This window comes from Octodon degus, unplaced genomic scaffold (genome assembly GCF_000260255.1).
Source record: "Octodon degus isolate 3935 unplaced genomic scaffold, OctDeg1.0 scaffold00042, whole genome shotgun sequence".
Taxonomy (NCBI): domain Eukaryota; kingdom Metazoa; phylum Chordata; class Mammalia; order Rodentia; family Octodontidae; genus Octodon; species Octodon degus.
In genome coordinates this window covers 12,939,560-12,951,771 of record NW_004524618.1, presented here as the reverse complement: position 1 = coordinate 12,951,771, position 12,212 = coordinate 12,939,560, and the positions used below count along the sequence as shown (strand labels likewise).

The window sequence follows — 12,212 nt, the reverse complement described above, 5'->3', positions numbered from 1 at the left end:
TGACTGAGAGATCCTGGCTTCAAGCAAATACCCCGGGCGGGAGCCGAGGGACCCTCGAAATCTTGCTGGTGATTTCTGCGGTGAGCACCGCGAAGTCCTGCTCATAACCTTCGAAGTCGGACGACATGGCAGCGCTGGAGTGACGGCCCGGGTCGGGGGAGGAGACCGCTGGGTGGGGACGGCAGGTACGTTTAAAAATCCGGGCTGAGACTCGGGCAAGGCTCCCGGCCAAACGCTTCCTGGTTGTGCTCCGGTCTTGCTTGTCCTCCCGAAATTGGGCTACTATGGTTTATACTTTCCGCTCAGCCTTCAAAGTTGGTTCAGTCGCTAAGGAAAAACATCCCAAATAGCGCCCTTCCCACGCACAAAAAAAGCCTACAGAGGTATGCGTGTTCTCAGAGGTCACTCAAGCATAGTCCCCTCTACGTGGTGGGACACGGCTTGCTTCACCCAACCTTCAGGTCACAGGTGACTGCTTCCTGGGGGGAAGGTAGATGCGGCGAACCTCCCGGAAGTGGATGTGGCGGAGGCTGCGCAGGAGCGCTGCGCGGAGGGTAGCGGGAGGGCGCCGGCGGCGGAGACGGCGCGCGGGGAGCTCCTGCGCTTGAGCTTACCGCGGCCGGGAGGAATTGCTTCCTGCTTGTTGTGGACCGAGATGCCCATGACGGAGTTGTGCCAGACGGAGAAAATCTGTTCCGGGTGAGCCCAGGCCGTCCTCAAACTGCGATGGCCGAGGAGCGGACACTGAAGACCATACTGCGGTGGGACGCCGGCGGGAGAAGTAAGCGCGACTTGGGTGGTCTTCGGTCCCAGGTGGGAGCTCCAGAATGTCAAAACCAGCCTTACTCAACGAGGACGTTTCAGCCGTGTGTGCAGGTTTCCGAGCGCTCTGCTCCCGGCGCGGGCGGGAAACCAAGGCACACAGCAGGGGCATCATCCCTTTTCTGTGTGGATCTCAGCACCTCTTCCCGCAGCTCACTCCACATCAGCCAGAAATACCCTGCTACAAATGGCCCGCCCTTTCCCTCCTTCGCTCCCGGAGGCAATTATATTTTACTTTAAATCTAACTTTCACTGGGATCCTAACTCAGTCATGATTTCTCGTGCGCTCACACACACACCTCTGCCTCTCTTTTCCTCGCAGTCTCTCTTTCTTTACGCTACTTTATCTTTGGCCTCCGTAGACTGAATGTTGTTGTCTTGGGAAAACTATAAGTAAGTGGCATAGACTGTGTGGTTCACACTTAATTTAAAACCCTTCCATAAGAGACAGTTTGGAACGCCCTAAATATGACCTTGATCCAAGCACTTAGCCTCTGTAAACTAACTGCTGGCCTATTAAGAAGGAAGCTAGGTTAGATCAGCTCTAAGCCCCTGCTTCGCAGCTCTAAAATTCTTTGTCATCTCGAACCATTCACTAAACATTGGACAGTTACAGTCCCTTGACAGATTGAGAACAGAGAAATAACATTAGAGTCGTATCCAGTTTATATGCCATTCAAAAAGGGTATTTTAGGTGAGGCAAAAGTAATTCTTTTTTTGACATTTGATTACTCAGTCCTTAATAGTGTGCTTCTGAAATGCTCTTAGGTGCTTTTTGGAGTTAAAATTTTTCTAATGAACTATCTCTTTTGTTTTCCTTAGGTTGGGTTTCAAACCAAGACATTGGATTCTCCTGGTGAAAATAACTAATTCTGAATGAATAGTAGAAATGGCATAATCTCCATTAACTCATAATTTGAAGGCATGACAATCAAACAACACACGTGGACTTCTGGTACATGGAAATGTGTACACAGAAAAAGGAAATCTATAGTTCTTTAGAAGTAGGAAGGCATTCATCCTCCCTAAAATGAACACACTGTGCTCAGTTATCAAGTTCGAAAATCTCCAAGAATTAAAGAGACTGTGCCACTGGGGCCCCATCATAGCTCTTGGTGTTATAGCAATATGCTCTACCATGGCCATGATTGACTCCGTGCTGTGGTATTGGCCCCTGCATACAACTGGCGGAAGCGTGAACTTCATCATGTTGATAAACTGGACTGTTATGATTCTTTATAATTACTTCAATGCCATGTTTGTTGGTCCGGGCTTTGTCCCTCTCGGGTGGAAACCGGTAAGAAAAGGATTTCTCTTTTAACAGTGAACTCTAATAACTCTATACGATTTGATTTTTACCTTATCTATCAACCAAAGGTATTTATTTTTTGTCATGGTAGACTAATTGCATTATTCTTTATCATTGTGCTTAGAGACTTTATTTCATATCTTTAAGAATATTGATCTAAATTAGCTTCACACAAAGTAATTTTACTGAATACTTGCCTTGCATTAAAAAATATATATTCATTTGTGGGGAGGAGTTCATGGTGGTAAGGAAAGACCAGCTTTTGTATAACTCTACTGAAGTCACAATGCAGTTTGGTTGTAGGACTTTTTTTTTTTTCGCATACTACATTAAAATACCTCAGAAGTGTGAAAAAATTCACTTTAGTAATTGTTGATTTAAATCATAAAGTTTAGAAATCATTGTAAAATTATAGCCTTAAGAATTACACTGAATCAATTTATGGCATATTAAAAATTGTTGGAAAGATTATGCGTATGTGTCCAATTCCTTGCTGAAGAATATCCCTCTGTCACTTGTTAAGAGTACAGAAGATTCTTGAGCACTACTGCAGACCTACTGAATCAGTTTTAATTTTAACAGGCTCTTCAGGTGATTGTCAGATATGTATAAGTTTGACAGTGTAGTCTGTGTGTGGTGTACTATTTGAAATGGGCACATAAAAGGGTGAGACACAATTTATATTCTGAAAAAAACTTAAAACCCAGCCACTGCACCTGTGCAAATCATTCAGCTATGAAATACAGTGGCATGTGATGAGTGCTGCTGAGGTTAAAAAAATGAGCTTTCAGCTGGAGACCTGTGGGAGGAGCAGGAGTTTGCAAAGATAGGAGGAAGAAAGCATTTGATGCCGAGAGAACATTGGGAACACATATTCAGAAACAGTGGACAGCTTTGTCTGACTGGAAAAGAGATTATGTAGTGCAGATAAGGATGAAACAGCGACAGCTCACGGAAGTCTCCAATACATGAGCAATTGTTAGAACAGAGGGAGTTTCTGGAGATTCTGAAGCAGAGCACTGACAGCTGTGTTATAGCAAGATGAAAGCAACTGTAGGAAAGGAAACTGCTAGAAGAGTATGAAAGTGTCCCCAAAGAGGGGAAGTGGTGAATATCAAGGAGAGGACAGATCTCAGAAAGACTGTCAACTCCTGCTCAACTCCCTGCACTCAAGTTGTCAGCTACCTTTTGCTTAATTGCTTCTATTCTAGTAAGATTGGGTTAAGTAAAACCAACTAATGATATTGGATTGTGGGAAAGAGAAATGGAAGATGACCTCTTAGTACTTGAGAGTGAAGCTGCGCTTATCACAGATTTGTAGTAAAAGTATTTGAGCTCAAATAAAAGGCCTGAAAAATGTAAGTTTAGTTTCTATTTTTCCTCTTCCCGTCTCCCATTTAAAAAAGAAAAGTTGATGAAAGCATTTTCTCTTAAAGCTTGACTTGTTATACCTCGGGATCAAGATTCTAATTATTTTGGTTTCTATTTTGATGAAAGGAAAATTCTCAGGATAGCATGTATCTACAGTATTGTAAAGTCTGCCAAGCGTACAAGGCACCGCGTTCCCATCACTGCAGAAAATGTAACAGGTATTTGTCTTTGTTTTTCCCTGGGGGTTGATCAACTTGATTGATGGCTTTTTTGTTGTTTTTGTCATGTGTTTTCTACACAGCAGAAGAAACTAATTTTATTCTCTGAAAGATGACACTTTGTCAGAAATTTCATCAAAATACTTTGTATCCACAATCTCTAATGTACACTTAAATTATCAATCTAGATAAAAAATGGCACACTTTTATATAAGTAAAAAGGTTTTTCTAGAAAAATAGGTGTACTTTGCCTCTTGCCTTATAAGAACTGGGTAAAAAATTATACCTTTAGTTTGTTTCCATTTTCATTTTCAAGATGCTGTTGTCATCTTACAAGCTTTAGAATTGTTCTGGGACTGAACTATAAAGGAGACCAATTTTTTTTAATTCTTATCATTATTGTGTAAGAAATGAATCCATGTGCTTAATGTCACAAGAGTTTTATTATCAGAACCTTAACCTTAATAGAAAGAAAACTGAATGAAAAATACGTGGAACAAGCCAGTACCTGTTATAATGAATAGCTATGTCTACTGATGAATGAGACATTTAGGTAATACTGGAAACAACTAAAGTTTGATTTTAAGATAGGAAATTTTCCTCTAGCAAACGTGAAAAACAGAAGCAGTGAGAAAATTCTCTTAGTAGGCCATATGTTATGTGCTGGAGTTGCTTTGCTTAGGTTAGCGGTTTCACATATGAAGTGTGCTAGTGCAGTGAGACAGGAAATTAAAGTATCTGTCAGGGTCCAGAAACCCTGAGATTTATAAGCAGTTTCCTTGCGTCACTATTGTACTCTGCCTTAGTTCCTGCAGTTCTCAATTAGAGAAAAACCAGGAATCAGGCTTGCTTTTTTATATAATGAGCCTTGTGGTGGGCTTCCCTGTTTTTGCTTTGTTTTAGGGCTTTTGTTTGTTTTTGAGACAGGATCTCTCTCTGTGACTCAGGCTGACGCTGGCCTTGAGCTCTCAATCCTCCTGCCTGAACGTCCAGAGTTGTTCAGGCTTGATCCACCTCGCCTGGCTCCTCCTGACTTCTTTAAACAAGCTCACTTGTAGCAGACATCTTTTTCTCAGAAGCTGTTATAAAGCCTGCCCTTTCACGTGCTGTTTATAATTTTAAAAGGAGTCACTGTCCATAATTGTCTAAAAGCTCATATTTGTCTTGTTCCATGAAGTGTAGTTCCCCTGTGACTCACAGGCCTGCTGGATTCCTGTTTGCTTGATCTTTTAAAGACCAAGTTATTTAAAGCAGACAAGACTTTTTGCTTCATGTGTCATGTAAATTTTTCTTGTTAGATGTGTGATGAAGATGGACCATCACTGTCCTTGGATCAACAACTGTTGTGGTTACCAAAATCATGCTTCGTTCACACTGTTTCTCCTTTTAGCACCACTGGGTTGTATCCATGCCGCTTTCATTTTTGTCATGACTATGTATACACAGCTTTATAATCGGGTAAGTAATCATCAAAATTTAAGTTTCTTTTTAGAAACATACTTCTTGTGGTTTATGTGGGGAAACAATTCTGGTTTACCTTTATATCAATTCCTTTTAAACATTTAAATGTGCTTTTTAAGATAAGCAGAGATTTCTCTTTAAAATTTATGTTGAGATCAGGAAAGACATACAGTTATTAAAGCCGTTAATTGTTTTAATACTGTACATGTCATTTATTAGACTTCAAGCTTAACAGTTATAGGGAAAATAGCAAGAGGTTCATTTCTAGCTACAGTGCCCTGCAAGGTGTCTCTTAGAGCAAGGTCACCCTGCAATATGAATACATCTATCCAGCAGTGGTTTGAGTTGATTCATAGAGAGGTAGTAATGAGCTAAAGGTCATAGGTTACGAAGAAAAATCCACAAAGCAGCCTAAAAGAAGGAACACGGAACCAACGGGACTATGGTGGACTAGAGAGTGTGTATCTCTCTCAGAGGGCACAGCCCATGCTTGACTTTTTTAGCCAGTGCATGGTGTGTGGGATCCCTAGCCAGTAATACTATCTAGATCCTCCAGTTTTTCAGAAAAAAAAAAAAAAATCTAAAACTCTAAAAATTTTTATGTGAAATTTCCTGAACTTTTAATAGCAATAGCAACTAATTTCTAAAATTTTTAAACACTTTTCAGGTCAGGTGGTATTTAGTCTATCAGTCCTGTTTGGCTTTCATTTTATCAGCCCTCAGCCACTGGCTAATGAATAGCCAAATCTTAGGCTATTTGTTGCTGTTGAAGAAAACTAGAAATGTAGAATAGCCCGGAGAAGATGGGAGACAGTTACAGCTTAGTTGGCGTCTAATACTGTTCATCACATTAATGAGTTTATGGAGTTGGACTGACCTGACTGAGAATACAACAGATATGGAAAGATAACTAAGAAAGGCCGTGGGGATGTAACCTAGTGGGAGGGCACTTGCTTAGCATTTATGATGTCCTGGATTTATCCCTAGCATGGGAGGGAAGGCAGAAAACTAAGTAAAAACTAAGAGTGGTATCACACACATCAGCACAAAATGCTGGCCAGTGTATTCATTGGAAGCAGCTATGTTTGATGTATTTTTTGACCAGAGTTTAAAATTGTCATCTTTTTGATCACATTTTAACTGTTACTCCAGGGTCTGAGTGGTTACTTTAACTAAGCATTTTAAATGTGTGTTACCTGTAGCTCTCCTTCGGGTGGAACACAGTGAAGATTGATATGAGTGCAGCCCGAAGAGATCCTCTTCCCATTGTTCCCTTTGGATTAGCTGCATTTGCTGCCACGTTGTTTGCCTTGGGATTAGCTTTAGGAACAACTATAGCTGTTGGGATGTTGTTTTTTATCCATGTAAGTCTCTCTATTACCCTTCGTTAAAAGTTGCCATGTTATTGGGGCAGTTTTGTCAGAGTTTCTAGGTGATTGATTTAATTTGTGAATGCTAATCTACAACTATATAGATCTCTATAGTTGAAAAACTACTCAGTTTGCAGTTTCTCTTGATCTTTGCATCAACCCTAAAAAAAGTTGAGAGAACATTACCCTCTTCCTTTCCTTACCAATGAGTAATTGATTCTGAAAAGGTTAAGTGACTTCCCAGGGTCACCCATTCATTGTACTGAGTAAACATAATTATTGTCATATGGCTAACACTTGTTGATCACTTATTGAAGACACAGTTTTAGCCACTTTATAAATCAGTGCACTTATAACAACTGTGATATACTGTTTAATGCTTACTCTGTGAGAGAATTATTTTGCTAATTTCTGAGGCTACAATAATAAAATGAAGGAGCTCCTTAGAGAACTTTAAGGAACTCATAATAGTAAATGTTTAACTAATTCAGGGCTATAGGTACAACTTAGATTTATGTACAAAATGCTTAAGGAAAGGACCTTAAAAAGTGTTTTTTATAATTCATTTTATTCACTTAATTCAGGCCTAGTGTAGGCGATTGAAGGCTCTTGGAATGTGATAAGGATTCCTAATCCAGGGCTGCTTTTGCTGTGCTGTAGTCTGAAGGCACAGCCAGACTTCAAGGAAATCCAGAAAGCATATAGAATTAGAATTGGGGGGCCCTAGAGCCTTGATATATCACAATTTTTTGACTGCTTTGTTTTAAAATAAACTGATTTTGGTTATAATTTACATTTTTTATCAACCTGGAACCAAATTTGTTAGAATTTTCTCAATGCCTATAATTAAGAATCATATTAATAGTAGACTGATATCCTGAAATGTAAAATCCTATATAAATAAAATTACTCATATCTAAGAAAATGGATAATAGAATAAAGACTGAATGCCTTTGAAAGTGAGCAGTTTCTCTGTTGAATGAACTCAGTCAGTTGTTATAAGTAGATTAATTATAAATTTAAAAACACTGAAGGGCCAGTGAGCTAGCTCAGCATACTTGCTTAGGTAAGTACAGGGGCCAGGGTTCAATCCCTGGCACTGCATGCCGTGCTGGCCCTGTCCTCTGACACACTGAACCGGCAGTGAAGTGCAGGTGTGGTGGTGCGCACCTGTAATCCCAGCACTAGGGAGGCTGAAAACAGGAGGATCACTACGAGTCTAAGCTGTATAGCAAGACCCTGTGCGCGTGCACACACACACACACACACAATCACTGATAATAGATTTTAATAACAAAATGCACTTAGGTGCAAATTAAATTGATTGTATCAATGTTTTATTCATAATCTGAAACCTTGGTCTGCAGGTATTTAAAACATGAATTTTAATAAGAGATTCAGGCTTGATTATGGGTCGACAGGATTTTTTTTTCTTGCAAAGCAGTTAGGAGCGGGTATGTTAGCATCTGAAGAACACAGACTTAATCACTTAGTGTCTGTTGTGCTCAGTGTCTATAACATGGAGCAATACAAGCTGTGTCACAGGATTATGATGAGAACAATAATCTTAAATAAGCTGATTTTATGTTTTTAAATTTCACTGTTATTTAATTTCCAGATAAAAATAATTCTCAGAAATAAAACTTCTATTGAATCCTGGATCGAAGAGAAGGTAAATTTTAATCATTTTTTAACTAATAGACTAAGTTAAGTGCCTGGAAATGAAAACATGTATACCAAATAGATTCCTTAGCGTGCCGTATAGAAGGTAAATATAGTTTAGTTATTTCCACCTTAATATAGCTGCCACAAAAATGTTTCTCACACATCTTGAGTTGCTGAAGAGGTATAAGTCACATACTAAATCATTTGGCCCTTATTTCTCAGACTAGGCAAGAACTACCCCTTTTGGATAGGTGCCTAAAGTGTTTCAGATATTAGATAAACCTTTGTCACGGAGCTCACAGCCTCTACTCCATACTTCACCCCATCTATCATCATTCTAATCATAAACAAAATCTCACTACCCTGCTTCCTGCTTAAAACTTTGCAGGGTCTCACTACTGCTGCGATACTCGAGACTGAAGCATCAGATCCCTGCAGAAGCCAGACACAAGCTACCTGAGGAGAATCTAGGCTGTGTGTCAAAGAGCTGCCTAACAAAACTGACTGTTGCCCAAAGAGGGTGCCTTAGTTTATGAGATCTTCTCATTGTTTTCCAGGAAAAGTTAAGAGATTTTATAAGGCCTCCTTTCAGTTTTTAAATTGTTAAACCGCAAATAAAATTGAAAATATAACAGCTTTGTGAGCTGAGTGTGCCATAAGGTAGCTCTGTGGCACATATTTAGACCCTGGTAACTAGGTGGTGCTTAGCAGTTGCATAGCAGCTGTTCTCAAACCTTTTGGTCTCAGGATCACTGTGGAGTTCTGAAAATCACTAAGGACACTAAAGTGCTTTTGCTTTATGTATTGTATCTATTGGTAGTTGCCATATTTTCTGAGAATTTTAAAGATTTCATTTAAAAATAACCCATTATGTATTAATAAAAGTAACATTTATATGAAAAGTAATTATAGTTTCCAAACAGAAAGTTTAGTGACCTTGTTTTATATTTGTATAAATCTCTTTAATGTCTCATTTAAGGCAGTTGGAGTCTCACATTTACTTCTCCATTCAGTTTGTTGAGGTATGTTGCCTTGGTTGAAGTTGATGAAGAAAATTTAGACTCCTAAAGATAAGTAGGCCAAAAAGGGTAGAGCATTTTAATAGGCCTTTAGATGATAATGGGTGTCTCAGTGACTTTTGTTTAGCTGTAGCTGAGACAAAATACCCCGCAGCCAGATAAAGGGATAAAGGTTTATGTAGGTCACAGTTTGCAGAGGTTTCAGTCCACAGTGGGCTGCCTCCAAAGCAGGGTGGCTTCATGGAGGAGAGGAGTTCATGGCAGGCCGAAGACGTTGATAGCATCTTTCTGCCTCTTATTTTGTATCTAGGCCACTAGGATTAAGGCTGTGCTAAACCAGTGGACTGATTGAGTTGTCTCACACCCTTAAGCCCAGTCTCACACACTCTAGATCCACAAACCTCTGAAAAGCCCCACCTGTGACCACATGCGGCTTTCAGTGCTAGCCCCAAACCGTAACGTGGTGTTATTTCATCCTACATTAAAAACCAACAAGTAGGGGCTGGTGAGATGGCTCAGTGGTCTAAAGCACCTATTTAGAACAAGCTTAGCAAAACACAGGGACTGCAGTTCAATCCCCCAGCAAGCACCACATGCCAGCCAGCCCCGCCCCCTGGTGGGCTGAACTGCCCCCACACACACACACACAAATAAAATTTTTAAAAAAAGCTTTAAAAACCAACAAGTAACATTATTTGGTCAATAAGCTTTTGTACTTTTTACATTAAAATTTGTGATCTTTTCCACATTGTCAGGCATTGATCATTTGAGAGATGCTGATTTACTCTGTTATGAAGATTTTCAAAGTGTTGTCAGTTTTCACAAACTACATTCGAGTTCCATGCAGTGGTACATACTTCTCAGCTGTGTAAGAGGCAGTCACAGAAGGAGCGCAGGTTCATGACCAGCCTGGGCAACTTACAGAGACCCTGTCTTAAAATTAAAAAAAAAAAAGGGGGGGGGGTTAGGAATGTAACTTAGCACTTCCTGGGCACAGTCTCCAGTGTCACCACACTGCCAGTTGCTTCCTTTGAAGAAACAGCCTGGTTTTATCATTTCTGAGAAACTGTCCGCGAAATACTGAAGTCTAACCTTCATTTAACTGTTCCTTCTTTCAATACTAAAGAATTACATTAATAAATAAAACTGACTACATAGCTATTTTTGTTAACTCATAGCATTACAAGTATTTTTCCTGAGAAAACCATTCTGCATTGGCATGCTTTATGTCTTCTTCCTATGTTGAGATGCAGAATGTTAAAAGTACATGTACTTAAAGAGTTGAGATATAGCTGGGTGTGGTGGTGCACGCCTGTAATCCCAGCACTGAGGATGCTGAGGCCAGAGGATCAAGGCCAGCCTGAACTGCTTAGTGAGACTTTGTGTCCAAAAACAAAAGAGTTGAGATTTTATAAAATAATAATTTTTGCTGCTTTATCAACAACATTCTTATATAAAATTGTTGGCTTTTTATAACCTATAAGTATGTGTAGTCATTCCTTGAATATTTTCAGGGACTGGTTTTGGAATTCTGGTACTAAAATCTGTAGATAAAAAAATAATAAAATCTGTAGATATTCAAGTGCTTTACATAAAGTAGCCATGTATTTGCATGTAACCTAAGCACATCTTCCTCTATGCTTTAGATCATCTCTAGGTTACTTAAAAAACCCGGTACAATGAAATGCTGTGTCAATAGTTATGTATACTGTACTATTTAGGGAATAATGATAAAAACTTCTATACATGCTCAATGCAGAAGCAGTTTCATTTTGCTAATATTTTTATTCACATGCATGGATGTGGTACCTGTGGACATGGAATGCAAACAGTTAGTGATGACTATAATAGTACAGTCTAGTGCCACTCTTACTTACATCTCACATGTCAACAGTCTACCCACTTTTGCAATTGTCTTCATGCTGAAAGGCAAAGAGCATGCTAGAATTGTTACGGCAGTAGTTTGAACCTCAGGAAAAGGTCTTGGGGATTACAGGAGCCTGTAAAGCATTTGTGAGGATCTCAGATGTACAGATTTACATCCAAGCCACTTAGCTTATTCCTAAGCTCTTTCATCACTTTCTCTTACCTGGCTCGCGGCCTCTCCCCATCCTTCTACCCTGTCTCACATTTGTGGTGTGCACATCTTATACCTTCTGCATCTTTGCATATACTATTCCTTTTGTCTGGCATACTCTTCCCTCTCGTGTTGCTTTGCTTCTTCCCCTCAAGATTTCGTTTAGGTGTCATTTCTTACAAGGAGCCTTCCTTGGCTTTCTCTAGACTTGCTAGGGCACTCTTCAGTGCCTTTCCCTGAGCAATACATAGCTCTGTTGCCTTTTAACACTTAGTAAAATAACTTTCATACTTACCAGTTTTTCTCTGCAAATAGCCTAGAGCTGTATTTTTTTAAAAATTCAGTCCATTTTTTAGAGCTCCAAAGCTACCATTTAAAAAAGGCAAAAAAATCTGAATGATGGAATAAGTTCATTCATTTTACAGTTTGGTTATTCTTTTAATAAACAATGGCATTCATAATCATGAATTATGTCTTTTTCATAAAATACTATAGCTTGATAATCAAATTTTTCAAAATACCATTTCTGTTAAGCATAATAAATATATTGACTTCAAAATAACTTTTGTTGGCAATGACCAAGGCTCTCTAAAAGATATTGTACTAAATCTAAAAGTTGTATTAAAATTAGCACTTTATTGCTGAGTAAAAATATTCATATTATTGTACTAAATCTATGGAAAGTTTATAGAAATATCACAGTAAAGTTTTGTAAAGTTTTCAACAGTTTACACTTATTGTTGGAATAAATAATGTATCTGTGTACCACTAGGTGTCAGCAGAACTTAAGAAATTTGAAGCCAGTCTAACCATGTAGGACCAGGGAAATAGCTCAGTAGAATAAGTGCCAGCCCGGCAAGCACAGGGTCCTGAGTTCAATTCCTGGTACCGCAAAAAAAA

The 12,212-nt window shown here is 39.3% G+C and overlaps 2 protein-coding genes across 10 annotated transcripts in view; one reads left to right on the top strand and one right to left on the bottom strand.

The window, feature by feature from the left end:
- Vti1a (vesicle transport through interaction with t-SNAREs 1A) overlaps positions 1 to 149 on the bottom strand; it is a 417,285-nt gene extending 417,136 nt beyond the window's left edge. For all 5 annotated transcript variants that reach the window (XM_023715604.1, XM_023715605.1, XM_023715607.1 and 2 more), the window contains exon 1: positions 34 to 149. In XM_023715604.1, coding sequence (XP_023571372.1) covers positions 34 to 127 — 94 coding nt within the window. In that variant the 5' untranslated portion in view covers positions 128 to 149. The remainder of the gene's footprint in view (positions 1 to 33) is intronic.
- Zdhhc6 (zinc finger DHHC-type containing 6) overlaps positions 112 to 12,212 on the top strand; it is a 17,744-nt gene continuing 5,643 nt past the window's right edge. Inside the window, exons 1-6 of one of the 5 annotated variants that reach the window (XM_023715601.1) lie at positions 112 to 185; positions 1,645 to 2,119; positions 3,629 to 3,720; positions 5,019 to 5,178; positions 6,384 to 6,545; positions 8,170 to 8,223. In XM_023715601.1, the coding sequence (XP_023571369.1) occupies positions 1,853 to 2,119; positions 3,629 to 3,720; positions 5,019 to 5,178; positions 6,384 to 6,545; positions 8,170 to 8,223 (735 nt within the window). In that variant the 5' untranslated portion in view covers positions 112 to 185; positions 1,645 to 1,852. Of the gene's footprint in view, positions 186 to 260; positions 762 to 1,644; positions 2,120 to 3,628; positions 3,721 to 5,018; positions 5,179 to 6,383; positions 6,546 to 8,169; positions 8,224 to 12,212 lie in introns of those variants that run through there. The other 4 variants (XM_023715603.1, XM_023715600.1, XM_004631535.2 and 1 more) reach the window with 4 other exon arrangements.